The 16,603-nt window shown below is 37.4% G+C and overlaps 1 protein-coding gene across 10 annotated transcripts in view; it reads right to left on the reverse strand.

Moving 5' to 3' along the window:
* Positions 1 to 757: 757 nt before the first annotated feature.
* P4HA1 (prolyl 4-hydroxylase subunit alpha 1) overlaps positions 758 to 16,603 on the reverse strand; it is a 62,970-nt gene continuing 47,124 nt past the window's right edge. For 6 of the 10 annotated variants that reach the window (XM_042457539.1, XM_042457536.1, XM_042457538.1 and 3 more), the window contains 7 exons: positions 16,297 to 16,367; positions 10,292 to 10,391; positions 9,273 to 9,326; positions 6,343 to 6,408; positions 3,818 to 3,886; positions 2,273 to 2,369; positions 758 to 1,833 (listed from right to left, as the gene is read on the reverse strand). In XM_042457539.1, coding sequence (XP_042313473.1) covers positions 1,763 to 1,833; positions 2,273 to 2,369; positions 3,818 to 3,886; positions 6,343 to 6,408; positions 9,273 to 9,326; positions 10,292 to 10,391; positions 16,297 to 16,367 — 528 coding nt within the window. In that variant the 3' untranslated portion in view covers positions 758 to 1,762. Of the gene's footprint in view, positions 1,834 to 2,272; positions 2,370 to 3,817; positions 3,887 to 6,342; positions 6,409 to 9,160; positions 9,215 to 9,272; positions 9,327 to 10,291; positions 10,392 to 16,296; positions 16,368 to 16,603 lie in introns of all 10 variants that reach the window. The other 4 variants (XM_042457542.1, XM_042457544.1, XM_042457543.1 and 1 more) reach the window with 4 other exon arrangements.

Raw genomic sequence — 16,603 nt, forward strand, 5'->3', positions numbered from 1 at the left:
ATTATTATTATTATTATTATTATTATTATTATTATTATTATTATTATTATATCTGTTATTAAAAACTGGAAAGAATATGATTCAACTGCAGTTCTACCTACTGCTCATCCAAACTTCAATGACTGGGTAAGTGAAGGAAGCAACCAAGAGGCTAATAGTAACTCTGAAGGAAAAGGTCGGCAACTGAGATGGGAGAATATGTCCACAGGCCAACCATCACTTAGATGCTCAACAGAGCTGGGCACAATAGATAGACACAATAAATATGTGAACAAAGGTTCTTTGACCAAAAATGAACTGTTTTACTTGTCACAAAACATGACAAGTGTTGCCCCAAGAACACCATCAACATGATGAAATATGGTGGTTGTAACAGCATCAAATGATATGGAAAGCTCATAGAAACTTAATCAAAATGACTCACAGCTGTAATTCCTGGCAAAGGTGCTTCTACCACGTCTTGACTTGGTGTGTGTATGAATACGAATAAAGCATCCTACAAAAGCCAGTTTGCTTGCACTGTACCTTCACAGTGTTGAGTATTGTTTTTACATCAAATGACAACAATCCTAATTAAATTTGTTTCAGTTCTAGTTTGTAATACAACAAAATGTGGTAAAGTAGTGAATATTTCTACAAGGCATTGCTGGAAATTTCAAATTAACATCTCGTGTGAATACAGCTCTTGTTTAGTGAAAAGACTACTAACAGAGATACCACACCATTCAAGGGACGAAACATACCAATTGAGACAAAATGAAAAGTTCTGAAAGGGTTTAGTATTATAAATATATCATCTTTGTCAGGAAACACTTCAGTTGAAAAACAAAGTTTAGCATTTGGAGGATGAACAGGTGCATTTTCTTTTCAAACAAATAGTTTCACATGAACTGAGGTTCTCAGCCTAAAGCACAATGCCGAGTTTAAGTCAATTACATTCTTGCCTTCCTGGATTCATGGGGATCAGACTTATTAGATAACAATAAAAAACAGCAATAATTATTGAATGATCGAAGCTGAATCACAATATAGTTAAAACACAAATTATACCTGGAAAACAAGATCTGTTTTCTTTCCAAGCTGTAATCATGCACATGGCAGTTGCAAAAACAAAAACAAAAAGCCAGTGCCATAGTACTGTTCAAGCCAACTATATGTGCACAACTACTGGCCTAGGATTATCAGCCATATTCATATGAGAAAGATTACCAGAAAAGAAAAAGGGTGGGGTGAAAGGAAAATTATCTGTACCTGAATTTTCACAGCAGTAGCCCATGAGTAAAATCCATAATCTGTTCAGTGGAGACTTTTGCCACTGATGTCAAACAGATTTGGCTTGCAATCCCTATCCACAGTTGTGTAACAGTGGCCAGGCACTTTTAAAACAAGGAACAAATGTAGACATGATTTGCAATACCTTAACTTCCAAGTGAACAAAATCCTTGGCAGAAGAGGGACTGTCCATATTCATTTTTATCACCAGCAAAAGTTTCTAGTGTGTCAGTACAAGTTACTTTTGGCCTTGACAACTCACAGACATTAAAAATCAAATATATTCTCTCTATAAAAAATTTAAATGGGTATATTAGCAAAGGTATTCTTCCGTAGATAAGAAAAGATGGTATTTGTCCATAGATGAAGCAATGGTTGGCACTGGAGATGAAGGTTGTAATGGAGTGTAAGTGTAAACTATCAGTATTAATCAAGGCAACGTGGAAGGGAAATGTAATTTGCACAAAAAGAGAAAGAAGGAAGTTCTGGATCAGTCCAACTCTGATAAACTACAGGGTCTTCGAAATTCTTGCCCACGTTCATGGATCCATTTGTTGGACACTATAAAAAGAAAAAAGAGCCACGTTTGCACATCAAAACTTACATGAATCTAAAATCAATGAATATTTATTAGCTTATAAAAGATAGTTTAGAAATGATAAAACATTTCATGATAAATTGCTTCTGATTACTGTCAGACAATGAAGAGATATAACATCCAGCAATATTGCTTCTGCAGATAATCAATACCCTGTAATTAAACTGCATTGGAACCACATCATCAATTCAGAGGAGCTTGCTAACAGGGCAGGCATCACATCAAATATGCATTTTATCTCTTTTCTACACACACATTCGAATCACATTCTTTTAAATATCACCCTCACGTTTCATTTTCAATTGACATTACTTTTGGGGCCTTATCTTTTCAATACACTGCATATATGTGCAAAATGTGACAGACATGAGGACTATGTCATATTCTGGATTTCATACTTACCCCATTTGTTTCCAACCAGTACTGGACAGGCAGCGTGCCTTGTACTATAGTCCCCTTCTCCACTTGGAAAAAGATTATACCAAAAAACAGCTGTACCCTGATAAAATACAAAGCAGTATCAATATTTTAGAGCCAACATGGTGTAGTGGTATGAGTGCTGGACTATGACTCTAAAAATCAGGTTTCAGTTCTTCACTTGGCCATGGAAACCTACTGAGGTGATTTTGGGTAAGTCACATTCTCTCAGTCCCAGAAACCCCATAATACATTTGCCTTCAGGTATTCATAAGTGGAAAAAACTTGAAGGTACACAACAACGAATTAATAAGTTACACTAACTGTTACCTTCTGGGGAAAAAATGCAGAGGTAAGGCATACTAAAGTTGAAACTCTACAGGTAGTGGCCAAGGAGATGTAGCAAAGGGACAGATCATCACTACCTTCTAAGCTTTCCTAAATGCTATGTTAACTTCATCTCTGCCTGAACACCTCACTGTTTTGACAATGAACTAAAAAACAAACCACACACACACTTGTTGGAGTCCCCAACGCTGCTCAAGTCTGTTCTTTCAGTATCTCCTTATTTTTCTTTGGATCAAAGTTTGTTGTCATTGAGGCTACAAGATCCCTGTCAACCATTTCATCCAGCACTGAGCCCAGAGTGATCACTTGCCACTCTGTGTTAAACATGACAGTGACAGATATGTCCTGCATCATAAGCTATGTGTGAAAGGATTTTCATCCTTTTTTACAATTCTGGTTTAATCTAATTTTAGTGGTGGCATGTCATTCTCCTTCGCTGAAGTACTCTTGCAGTGTTATAATTTACTCTGCACAACCTAATTAAGTAAAACACACAGCATTAAAGACACCCTATGACACTTTAGTAACAAGCAACTAAAGGTCATTTTCAAAAATAAAATGAAATCAATTAAAACAAGATGCAGTTCTAATTAACTATGGAGAAGGAAGACATGGTCTTCAGACACAGTTCCAAGAGAGATTGTATAGTGGGCTCTTGTTATCCATGGGCTTGCCATCTGCGGAACTGAGCTTCCGCAGACAGCATGACCTGTTTTTTTAAATCAAGATGCGTCACACAGCCACGCACACATATTGTGCTGCCATAGTAAACAACAGGACTTGAGGTCCCATATTTTTTGTTATCCATGGGAGGGGGAGGGGGGCAAGAACAGGGAAAGAAAAGGATGAGTGGTGTTAACCAGACTCAACTTTTGGTAGTTTTCAGGTATTTCTGTCGGCTGAGCAGATCTGTGAGTTACTGAAGTCTATTTCATCTTTTTACAACCATATCATTATTTGGAGAACCAGGTAGAAGTGTGTGAAGATGGACTGCCTCCAAATACCTGCACCCCATCCCCACATCTAGGCGCTGCAGCAATGTGCATATGTGGACATTCAACTCTATTCACTGGAACGATTTAGAATATTTCACATCAACTTCAATTTATGATCAAGCATACTGTACGAAAGTGAAAAGAACACCACAGAAACAAACAGCTAATGTGCACACATTTTACCTACCTTTCTAGGCCAAACACTAGCTCCTACTTCTGGAAATACAGTTGCTCCCCCTGCTGACACATCACTCATCTGAAAAGAGAAAGTGTAGCACATATGCTAACCATCTCAAATATCCTATTTTTTTAAAGTTGATTTCATTGCAATCTTTGCAGGAACCAGTCATTACCATTGACTTGATAAACAGTAAGGCAGATCAGATTTAGAAATAGTTGCTATCTTCACACCAAATATATAAAGTGCACCAGTACAGTAATATGATTAACATTATAACCTAGTAGAAGGGGTAATTATAACAGCTCATAAACAACAACATGTCATGGATATGCTATCCTCCTTCCCTTTTAGTCTCTCTGTTGTTTCTCATTCTATTGGCTGATAACTTGATATTACAAGAGGGTTGTCCCAGTAAGAGAAAATAACCCTTGTGCCTGCTATTGTTAAAATTGCTCTCATGTCACCTAAAATTTGCCAAGAGACTGAGTTTCTAAACTGTCTCTGGATATCTGAAATTCGAAGTCCAGAAGTATCCTATATGAAAGGCCCCCCCCCCATATGTCATGAATGCATGAAAAATACCTATTTTATACAGGTAATTATCTAGTGTATTTAAAACAAAACAAAACAAAAATAGATTGCACGAAGCTCAAGATAGACCTCTACAAACTGGGGTTTACCATGACAAATATGGCTGAATGTTAGCAAGTGTTACATGAAAGATCCTAACTTCATAGAAATGCCAATGAGGGCTGACAATGAATAATAATTCATTATTATTCTGGTTTATTATTATTCATTACCATTATGGTAATGAAGCTGATAATGAATAATAATGAATGAAATACTGAAGTTGTAGTGGAGGAAAGTGTTCAATGAAACTGCAGCTGCTATGAAAAAGGGAAATCCCACATTGGAAATCAGAAAGGAATGCACACTGAAACTGCCAATACCACAAAGCCTTTACACAAATCTTGATACAGCCACATTTAGAATACTAAGTATGGTTCTGGTCACTGCCCCAAAAACAGGAGAGTACAGAGCTGGAAAAGTTGTATAAAAGGGCAAACCAAAGTTATCAAGAGGTTGGAGCAATTCCATGTGAATGAAAGTTATAATATTCGTACTTTTTTTTAAGTTTAGCAAAAGTGTTGCTAAGGTGGACGTTTACACAGAGATGCTTAAAATTATGCATGGCATAGGAAAAAATGGAAAGGGAGAAGTTTTCTTTCTGCTCTTAGATGAAAACTGGAGGTAATTCTGGGGAGATTCAGGATAGGTAAAAGGAAGAATAAATTAAAAGAAGTCCACATGCAGCTCTCCAACCCCCTATTTCACTTTGTGGGACCCCCAACTCACTCACAATGTTCTTGGACATTTCTGCTATTTTAATTTTTTTCTAAGTGAAATAAAGACAGGTCAAATAGTCCTTTAACAAATAAAACCATCACAAAAATATTCCAGAATGTAATACTTTTTCATTTCCCATACACTACAACCCATCAAGCCTAAAAAACAAGGAAACAGATGGGGGGTGGGGGGAGAGAAAGAAGAGAAAAGAAAAGAAGAGGGGCAAAAAACCCAGCCTGTAATTAGCTGAAAATGCAGGGACTAAGTGTGAAAACTGGTCTTTGTCCTCAGTGTAGCTGACTACCCCTGACGTGACTTAACATTAAATTAAACTACAGAATTAGATCTTAAAAAGATATAGCAGTGAGCACCAACATTAACAGCTTTCAAGGAGGAAGAAAAAAATTAAGGGGCCAAAAGGCTATAAATTATTGATGATAATAAAGGCTGTATACCACCAACAGTATGAGAGGCCACATGTCTCTGGGAAACACAACCAAGAGGATGCTATTGCATTCAGGTGCTGCTTGTGGGTTTCCCACAGGAACCAAGTTGGCCACTGTGGAAAAAAGATCCTAGTGCCTTTTCACCCTACACAGTTATAGCACTAAGATTCCACTGTTAACTGTTGTGGCAGCACCTTATGGAATTTGCAGTTTAGGAAGAGGCATTTAAAATCCTCAACCAAAGAACTGTAGTGCTTTACCAGACTACAAAGCCCAGGATTCTAGCAGATGTAGCCAGGGCAACAGTCAGTGGAATCAAAAAACTCCTGGACAAGATAGGCTTCTGGTTGCACCCAAACTATCTTAAAAGAGACACTGCATTTATTTGTTTGTTTTGTCTTTCAATTTTTTAAGGTGTAGCTCATGAAAGAGCATAGATTTATTCCCACCAAATGTGTATCAGTTTATTTTTAAACTCTTTTTAAGCTTGTAAGCCAAAGGACAAGAACAGATTTTTTTTACATTGCTACAGTACATCAAACACTCTGAAAATCTTTGCAGCTGTAGGTTTGAATACAAATGCTACAAATGCATATACACATACACCTGAAATTCTATGATGCTATACAAAACAGCATTATATTAAAAATCCATTGTACTTTTCAAGAATTCCAGTTGTCTCCTCAGCTCAAAGACCACTGAAAATACCATTTACAATCAAAGCATCTTACTTACATAGAATAACCATGTAGCAATTCTGTTGCCTGTACCCAGTTCTTTAAAGGCATCTGGTTCATCTTTCTGTGTTCAAAAACAAACATGGTTTTATTGTAAAAGTTAAACAACACTGGCACATGAGCCCTAGTATTAAGATATTTGTAAGCAAACTTCTTCAGTTAAAGGAAAAGGAATTTAGTAGAAAAAAATCAAGCACTGAATTTGAAATGATAGGAATCCATTTACAAATTGCTAAACACACAAGGCATGCTTTTGTGGTCCTGGGGACTGCCCAAACATTTCTTATTTAGCATAAATTCTAATGTGATATTATATCTGTTTATATGTGCCATCTATCAGAATGTTGCCACAGCTGAAAGACCCTCATTCTGAATGCTTGAAGGAAATGAGATCAGGGATCTCTCTATTCACTTGGTATTTTGTCCCATCTCTGCAATACTTTGCAAGATTTGGTCTTGTCTGCAAAATTGGTTCTGCAATTATTTTTTAATTCTCTACTTTTAATTAACTTGATTACTTTGATTTAAGCTGCCAATTGGATATATGGAATATATGGAATGAGTTAACTGGAATTAAATATGGACGTTGCATAGATTATTGTTGATTTAAAGTCTGAAGAAGATATTTCTACCCAATGACTGGCTGGTATACTAGTGACCCTACAGAAAGTAGTACAGCAGTAGCAGTATTTCTTAGGCAGACTATGAATAGCTGGAAGTGATCAGAATCAATGGCGTCAGTAGAGGTGTGCAGGGGATGAGGACTGTACCAGGTGACACCCTAAGGTGGGGTGACACCAGTGCTCCTCAAACATATGCCTTTTGGCAGAAATGGGCTGTGATGTTTGCCTGTGTCTCTTTAAAATGTTGAAGAGATGGGGTGAGGCTCAGTGGAAGGAAAAAGGAGAGGCCCTTGATTTTTTAAAATTAATTTTAAAATCTTATTTTACCAAATTTTAATTCCAACCACATGAAACTGTGTATACATAAATGCATTTAGGCTGGACGTGTGATACTGTAATTCAAATATATAATTTTAATTTTGCTAGTTGTTGATGTCACAACTATTATTCTTACATTCAGTGATATACAGGAATTACGATTAATGAGTAACATTAATACAAAAAATTACTAAGGATTCTGCAAGGTGTGGGATGGGAGGAGGTCAATGGAGGTGTGTGACACCATGAATTACTGTATTGGGTGATGCCAACCCTAGTGATGCCACTGATGATACAAGAACAAGACATGGTTCTTCAACACAAATCCTCTTTTTCCACAGAACAAGCTTCTAATGCTCAAGAGTTCTCTTGAAATACTTTCTCTTAAACCTAAAAATTATTCAAAGAGAACCAGGCAAGAAGCAACTGTATCCTGAACATGTAGAATTTATGCCAGCTAAACATTTAAAATACAGCCAAACATTTAAAATTGGCAGCTTGAACTATCTATGCCAAAGAAAACAAGACTTTCTCCATCCTTACAATTAGAGCAGAACCTTTCCCATACTGATCAACTCTAATTACTTTCACATGTACATTCCTTGTAAGTCTTTAGTGCTTCTTTCCACAAGATGCCACTGAATACTTCACTGTCCTCCAGTCCATTTCCAAGCCCAGTTTCAAAGTGCTGGTTTCAATATTTAAAACTCTAAATGCCTTGACACTAGGTCAACTCAAGGATTGCCTCTTCCCAAATATACCTATCCAAATCTTAAAGTCATTTAACCTTTTGATTTAAATTTCCTTAGTGCTCCATAGATCTTGTAATTATTTTTTTTAGAGTTCTCAGATTTCAGATGTTTCTGATGCTGTTTTAAATTATGCTGTTCTTAAATTTTATAGTTTTATCCTATGCATTAGTTCTTTTTTCTTGCAAAATGTAACAAGGACCTTTGTTAGTGGGCCACATACCAATGTCAGTAAACAAACAGAGCAATATTACTTTGACAAACAGTTGTCCTTTAAGTAGATATCTTGGGAAAAATGCCCACTTAACATGGTGGGACTTAATGCATAAACATGCATAGGGTATGGCTGTAAAAGTATTCTTTCAGAAATTAAAATCATGCACACAAACAGACTATTAATTTGCAATGTTTGCAAGATTTTTAGAGGAGGAAAGTAAAGATTTTATTGTGTGTTATGGCAAGAATTTTAAACTACTATATGGATTACCTGGTTCAAAGAAAAATGTTAATTGAAGGAGTTACTTAACACACACGTGCCCCATAAACCACCATCTGAATTTCTTGGCCTTACCTGCAGCCTTGAAATAAAATGGATTAAAATAAAATAGACCAGATAGAGAAAATAAAAGCAAGCAGACTTTGTGAGATAGCAATGTCTTCAAGTAATTTAAGATTATTCTGCTCCTAAATACTGTACAACTTAAAACCGAGGTGTAACATTTTATTGTTTCACTGATCTCGACTACAAAATTACTGAGGCCTGACCTACCACCTTTGCATCAAAAACATAAAACAGCTACAGTACACATATTACTTATGTTATGATGTATGGTCATTCTACCATCACTTAAAAAGCACCAGATCCTTTTCCCCAACTCAGTTTTGAGGCACCCTTAATCCTTCCCCTCCTCCCCCCACTTTGTCGGCCTCTTTATATATTTTTGATATTATTTCTTGTTATTCTCTCTTTTTCATTATTCAGATGGTGGTTTAGAAGACTTTATTCATTCAAAAAGATTAGACAACTTGACAAGTCTGAATTTCACACGGACAGTAAACATTATGCCACAGGCTAAAAAAAAGCCTAGGCTTTGGAAGATTTTTTCCCACACATCTCTTTACTTGCCCGAGCAAAGTCATAGTGGGGCTCATATTGTCCTCCCACTCCATAATTTGCTACCTGGAAAAAAGAAATATAGTACATGTGAAGCAAAAAGGCAAAGCAGATTGAGACTTACCCTTCCAAAATCAAAATGAGGCTCGTACTGGCCTCCTACGCCATAGTTGGCTACCTACGGCAGAAGAAGCACAAATATCCAATAAACTACCCACGAGGCAAGAAGAAGTATCTCCTTCTCTTCATATCTACAGTGGACCCCCCCCCCCAAAGAGACAGCAGAATTAACTAAATCTTCATATGTTATCATCTTCTCTAGTGAAATACTAGATTTGAGTCTAATATTGCCAATAATTCCCAGGTTTAACAAATGGTCTAAACACAGAATTCTAGTTGGCCTTATACTGGCAAAGTTAAACTATGCATACACCTAATATGACAAACTCACTTATTCCACTTTTTACTATTTAACTTCATTTTATTAACTCCATCCTCAGTTGCAAACTTTGCATTGTAATTTCTTTTCACAAGCCTTTAACTACAATGTTAAGCGCTGGCACCAACTGCATCCCACATACAAGCACCTATAAGGTGAGTTCTGGTATAGACTGGTTTTGTCTTTATTTTAATTAACCTCAACCAAGGGAGAGACATTTTAGAGCATGCAGCCAAGATGTAGGTATGTGAGTAACTCTTTTTCCGGCTGCCATACTCCCTATGAGGTTCCAAAAAGCAACCAGGGCTAAATAAGCCTGCACATTCCTGCCCTAAACTCTTTCCTCCTGGTGGATTTTCATATTTAAAAATAGCATCAAAGCTCAGTTACATGTCTGCTGCAGCATACAATTAACTTTTGGTTGCCCTGTCTTTGAGATGTTAACTGTCATGTCACATCTGTTAAAAAGCAAGACTGATGTCGATTTAAACTGAGACTCCTGCAATTTTCTTTGAAGTGAGAAACAGATTTTTTTTTAGAATAAAAATTAAATCGCTTTGAAATTAGTTTTATGTGTCCATGATAGCAGGATTCTCAATAATCAAAAAGTGTGGGGAAAATATTCAAAAATATATTCAAAACATATTCTCAGAATGAAGTTGGCATGGATGGTCACATCTTTGTATTTATATTTATTAGCTTACTTGCAGTTCCTCTGCTGTGGAAACGTCCAGTCCTGTTAGATCCTGTATTCTTGCATTAATCCGTGCCACTACAGGATGTTCGTATCCAGACAGCCAGGCACTAAGCATGAAATGAAATGTTATTCCTGATCTGAGAAGCTATATATCAAGACTAGTAAGAAACCATTTATAACTATGTGAAAACAGTCTATAGGCAAATATTTAGCCTAAATGATAACTGACAGTTTGATAACTTATAATTAACACTTTTAACTCTTTGGCAACAATGCTGAATTTGTTCAAAGCAAAGCAATTTCCTTTAACTGGTGCACATCCATAGTTAAGTGGTGCAATAACTTTGTGAACTAAAGTCCACATAGAGAACATTATACACATGCAGCATTGCAATAGTACATAGTGCTTCTTTTTGGACCAGGCCTAAGTGCAAATAGTTGCTGTAATACAGTGCGCCTGTGTCATACACGGGCATGCCATACACGGCTTTCAGCTTACGCTAAAGCCGCACACTGGAACACCACGCCGCACCACATGCACAAATCCCATGGGGATCGAGTATACATGGTACTTCCCTTATCCAGGGGGGTCCAAAACGGATCTCCACGTAAGGGAAGAGCCGACTGTATTATACTGCTGCACTAATTATATACAAATAATTGTATACAATTGCAATAGCAATTTTCTGCATGGGATTTCTGGCACAGTCCTGGGGAAAAGTGTGAGTGAGCTGAAGTTAAGGTCATACTGGGGGAAATGTGTTGGCTGTTACTTTAGGGCATGTTGGAGAATTATAGCACTATACAATTACAGTATGATGGTTCCTCTTTAACTGCTATGGCTCCGTGTTAGGGAATTCTGGGGTTTGTAGTCTGGTGAGCCATTAGAATGCCAAGTAAACATCCCTCAAATACAAACCCCAAAACTCTACAGGCTGGAACCAGTTAAAGTGGAATCATAGTGCTATTATTGTATTGTGTGAAAGTGCCCAAGTAAACAAGCCATTTTTACCATTACAATTATGCCTGAAAGAGGAATATCATTTATTTATTTTCATCTCTAGTTTTCCTCTTAATTCTCACTCCTCCAGTCAAAGCAACAAGCTGGCTCCATTGTCTTTCTTATACATATCACAGGTGTGTACTTGAACCCAGATACATATATTAATCTGTGAAAATAAGATTTTCTCAGCACCCCCTTTTCAGCACTAAATAGTTGGAAAGAACAACTGTTGTGGAAAAGGCTGTTACAAAGCAGTACAAAAGATTACAGCTATCTCCAAAAGAATAAACCAAATGAATGTTTTATTTTATGTTAATTTCAGTAGCTAATGACTCTTAACAAGCATAAGAAAAGGCTTTCTTGCTTTCTTTTTCTACATAGATACACATATCTGGATGTAGTCTCTGTATATAATATATTACTAGTTATACAGTACTCGGATTTTACAAAGCTCACAGTGGCCTTTTAACAAGCTTACAGTTCACTCACAAGATGAAAAAATTGAATTTTCAGTGTTTTAAAAAGCCACTCCCTTGTTAAAGTGTCCAGAAATAGGATCAGTTTAAATGGATGAGTGTGTGTGTGTGTGTGTGTGACATGATAATTATTCCACACCTGAAATTGAAATGGCTATAAACAGTTTGTCTCTTTCCTGGCCATGCTCTTATATTTTCTAACACAAGGACATTATGAAGGTGTTTATCCTATAGCTACATTTTTCCATTCCAATTTGCATTTTCTACCACTCCCCATATGTACTCTATATGCACAACCTTATGCTTCATGCTTCTGTTTCAATGATAAGATTGCTACTCTCCCACAAAAAGCTGTAATACTTCACAAGTAGCTTTTCTGTGGCATGGAGCAGCTGAATCTGCCAGATTTAAATTTGCTGTGTAGCAATTAAAAACACAGGGGGGGTTGTCTGCTATGTGGTGGCAACCACTTTTTGTTGTTCAAAATGTTAATTCTGCCTTATAGCCTGCATTTTCAGCAATGTTAACAACCAAGAGTCATATGTAAACATGAAATAATTAGAAGTATTCAAATTTAGCCAACACAATACTTGAACTTCATTAATAGCCACAAATCCCATGGAGAAACTTATTTGCTTGAAGCCACATTGTCCTTACTACTCTAGCAGATTTATTGTCCTCCTTTTAAAAGGATCACAATAAATCACTAATCAAAAGAAGTGAAATGAGACACAACACAGGTTACAGAATCTCAAAGAGTATGGAGAATATACACTTGAATGTATGACTATGATTAGGATGTCTGTAAAGAGTGAAGTTAAGAAATGAATTCTCAGGTTTAGAGCAGTTTCTAATGTAAGAGGCAAAGCAAAGAGAAAATGTCTTCCGATAAAAAAGAGGCCAATAAAGTTAAAGAAACTAGGGACACATGAAGCAGCAGATTATATTTTTAAAAAAGGAATTAAGATTATAGCAAGCAAAGTTAGTTTTACTGAGCGAAATCCAGCTGTTAGTCCCTCTACACCAACTGAAGCTATGGGGCTTACGTGTTTATTAGTTGGGATCTAGTCTACAAAGACCTACAAACTCTATACACTTGATACCTAATCTGTACCAGATTGATCTATCATGGTCACAAATTGACAGATTCTAGAAAAGTAATCTACAGCATTTTGTAAAATATGGGCATGTTAATTCTCTACACTACATACACTGTATTACTGGAAACAAAACAGCCAAATGTTAATTCATATCTTACATCACATGGTGGTGCAGTGGTTAAATGCTGGTCCTGCAGCCACAACATTGTGAGTTTGATCCTAGAGGAGGCTCCAAGGTTGACTCAGCATTCCATCCTTTCGTAGGTCAGTAAAATGAGTACCCAGCTTGTTGGGGGCAATTGGCTTACAGATTGTAAACCACTTAGAGAATGCGGAGTTCACTGATAAGCGGTACAGAAATGTACATGCTATAAATCATCCTGAGCATTCTTCTAATAGATAGATTATCACCTGTCTTTTTCTCCCGAGTGGGCATGGGCTTAAAGTATTTTAAAATGGATGTTATCGCATGCCTCCATGCCCAGCTCGGAGGCATCATGTACCCGATCTGGACTTCTCCCGAAGTTGTGCAATAACATCCATTTTTAAACACTTTAAGCCCATACCCATCCTGGGAGAAAAAGGTGCCTGATAATCTCCATACAGAAATAAGTAAAAGTAACTATAGTCCTCTAATGCAGCAGCTGGTGCCCTATGTTTCCATCTTTCTTCCTAACCTACAGCATTATGTGTAAAATGTTTCTGACTGGAAAGTTCATTCAATGTCTAATTCATTCAATGCCTTCTTTCATTTCATGCCAGTCAACACAGGTCCATCAATTTTATATCTATCAGCGAGAGAAAGGTGGCGAGTAGGGGGAAAGGATATATTATCCAATGGAGAAGGAGTTGCCCACCCCCTCTTCCTTTCTCAGGAAGTCCACTTGTCAACACGTTCCATATCACCTCAGTGTCATATTGAAGCAAAAATAATACCGCACTGTCTCCCTGTCATTTATGAAACATGCTCTCTGAATTCTCCACTGTTCTGCTTACTACTGTTAACAACTTTATGAATTTTCAGACTAAATATTTAAAGTCAAATGTCAGAAGTGTAACAATATTTGTGAAGTTGCTACCTTCTGAAATAAATCAATGCTCAAGTAAGATACTTTCTCCTCTGCTGTAATAATCAATATTCATTTTCATCCATTAAAAGGGACCACATGTTTCTACTAAACTACATGATTAAAGAAGGGTTCCTGTAATTTTTAAATCACTGTATCTTCAACAGATTTGCACAAGGGAGAGTCTCTCCCATGATCTAAAAGTTCTTTTGATCAAAGGAACATTCTTCCATGATCTAAAAAAAAGTTCCTTCAGGAGTTTTTTCTAGAGAGGATATTGTACTGTAGAGTCTTACAAACATACTTCATTGGCAGCAGCTTCATGAAAGTTGTGCTAGACTCGTCAAATTATTATGGCACTGCGTATGGCTTGGCTCAGAATTTGGCTTCCCACCGCTGGCTAAATGCCATCTTGAACAGCCTGCCACGTACTTCAGCATGAACAGTAGCCTCCTCATAAGCAGAGGCATGCCATAATGCAGAAATGTGTTGGCTAGGAAAGAGTGCTTGGAATGTGTGGGAGAAGGAAGTAGGCTACTCTTAAAAATGCAAGAGGTGGTATTTTTGGTTGCCAGTAAGAGTGGTTCAGTCAGAAATGAAGAAATCATTCTAGCATCCTTGAGAGTAGCCAAAAAGCTATTTTCCTGCCAATAACAGTCTCCAGTTTTGTAAATACTAACTTCTTAATACTGATGTTCATTTGCTTATTTTATGTTGACAGAGCTATGTTAAAAATGATGAAATGTTTAAACTGAATAGTCAAAATGCATATCCCACATAATTTGACTTTCTCATATGCTACCAGCCTGACTTCATGCTTCTGATAGCAAGCCAGATGAAGCATGATAAGCAATGAGCAGGGGATGGGCTGCAGCTATGGGTTGTCACACCTTTTCAGTAGCTGGCAGAGACTGGCAGCTGAAAAAAATAAATTAATGAAGTGTTGATAAACTGCTTTTGTATTAGTTCCTGATGCTAAAAAAGAAAAATAAGTTGCCCATATGGATGATCACAGCTCACCAGCTGACTACAAAAGGAAGCCAGATTGCATATATTTTTTCATTGATTTATTCAGCTTGCTCAAGTGTGGATTTGAAAGTAACAAACTGGGCAGCATGTCTCTCCTTAAATCCATTTCACAACACAGTCCAAGACTTAAGAACTTGTCTTTGTATCATTTAAAGGTTGATCTTTACCCCCAAAATAGTATGCTTGACCCTTGTCTTAAAGTGTTGGTGTAGAGTGCTACTGTCTACAAGACCACAGAAACAGGAAGCACTCATTTCCTCCAAACAACTGTTTCCCAGACTTTGCCGCTGACTTTATTGAAGTTGAAGTATAAAGCCTGACCACAACTTCCCACCTACTGAGCAGCAGCCACTGGGAGTAACAGGGGTCTGTTCCCTTGTTGATCAGGATGCAACAGGCTGATGTTTCCAAACACTCCTCCCATGAATGCAACAATCAGAAGCAGAATCCCTGTCACAATTTTTCCTTGCACTGGAGACAGCTGGAGGGAGGGGGTTGGAAACATCAATGTGCTGCATCCCAATCAAAAGGAGAACAGCTCCCTGTCACTTGCAGTGGTTGCTGCATGGTAAGGAAGGATGGGGCAGGGGTGAGGGCATTTACAATCACTGAATACACAGGAAGAATGAATACATATCAGTTATGAATGCCTAACCCTAGATTATGTACTCGTAAGTGCGATTGTGAATTCCAGCCAATTCTTTTTAATAGCAGTAAGTGCAGTTAATTGAAATAGCCCCCTAAAGTGATCAGCAACATTCTTTCCATAAACAAACACATCTAATCACCAAACAGATTTTTTAAAAGAGAAAAAGCAACTGATATATTTAGTCCACTAAGCATTTTAAAACAGACTCTGAACTAGGGATCTCAAGCTGCTAGTATCACAGAACCTCCTTCCTGTTTATACATGCCTCCTAGGAAGTGTTTAAAATTAACATGGGTATGATGACACAGCAAGAGAAGTAAGCAAGTGATATAGTGCATAGGTCAATATGTTAGTTGGACTAGAATCATGCATAACAGGGAATAAGGTGCATCTACCGAACTACTTAGAAGTGCTTAATTCCCATGGATTTCAATGGGAAAGAATTAAGCCCATGCTTGCAGTGCTAAATTTTGATTAGGTCTTACCCATGGAGTTTACATTCGAGGATTTCCCCTTTTAAGCATTCCAAAGTTTCAGTGCAGCAGATGTTAGTACTCTGTTTCAAGACTACACCTTTTCTTCTAATTTGCTGAAGAGGAAAAATATGCACAGAATCCCACAGCAAGTGTGATGCAAGCATTACAAAGAGAAATTTGAAAGTTGCTTAGACGTACGAATGACCCCTTACCTCTTAGAGACTCTGTAATGTGCTGTGGTCAGTTTTCCAGTCTGAGGATCATGCACAGTAGCTCGGCTCAGCTACAAAAAGAGAAAGGACATGGGCTTACTCTAGTAGCAAGCTTCTGGGCCAAGCCACAGGCAATTAAAAGGGTTCTGATTGGTCTGGATATTATGTAATGCTCAGATCAGAAAGTATGTTTAAAAAGCACCACAGTAGCTACTGCTACTGCTTTTCCCCAATTCAACTCTCAAATTGGTTCATTAAATTTGCTTTGATTGTCCTTTCACTTTTTCTCCCCCCCAAATGGAAAGGT

Source organism: Sceloporus undulatus, chromosome 3 (assembly GCF_019175285.1).
Source record: "Sceloporus undulatus isolate JIND9_A2432 ecotype Alabama chromosome 3, SceUnd_v1.1, whole genome shotgun sequence".
NCBI lineage: Eukaryota > Metazoa > Chordata > Lepidosauria > Squamata > Phrynosomatidae > Sceloporus > Sceloporus undulatus.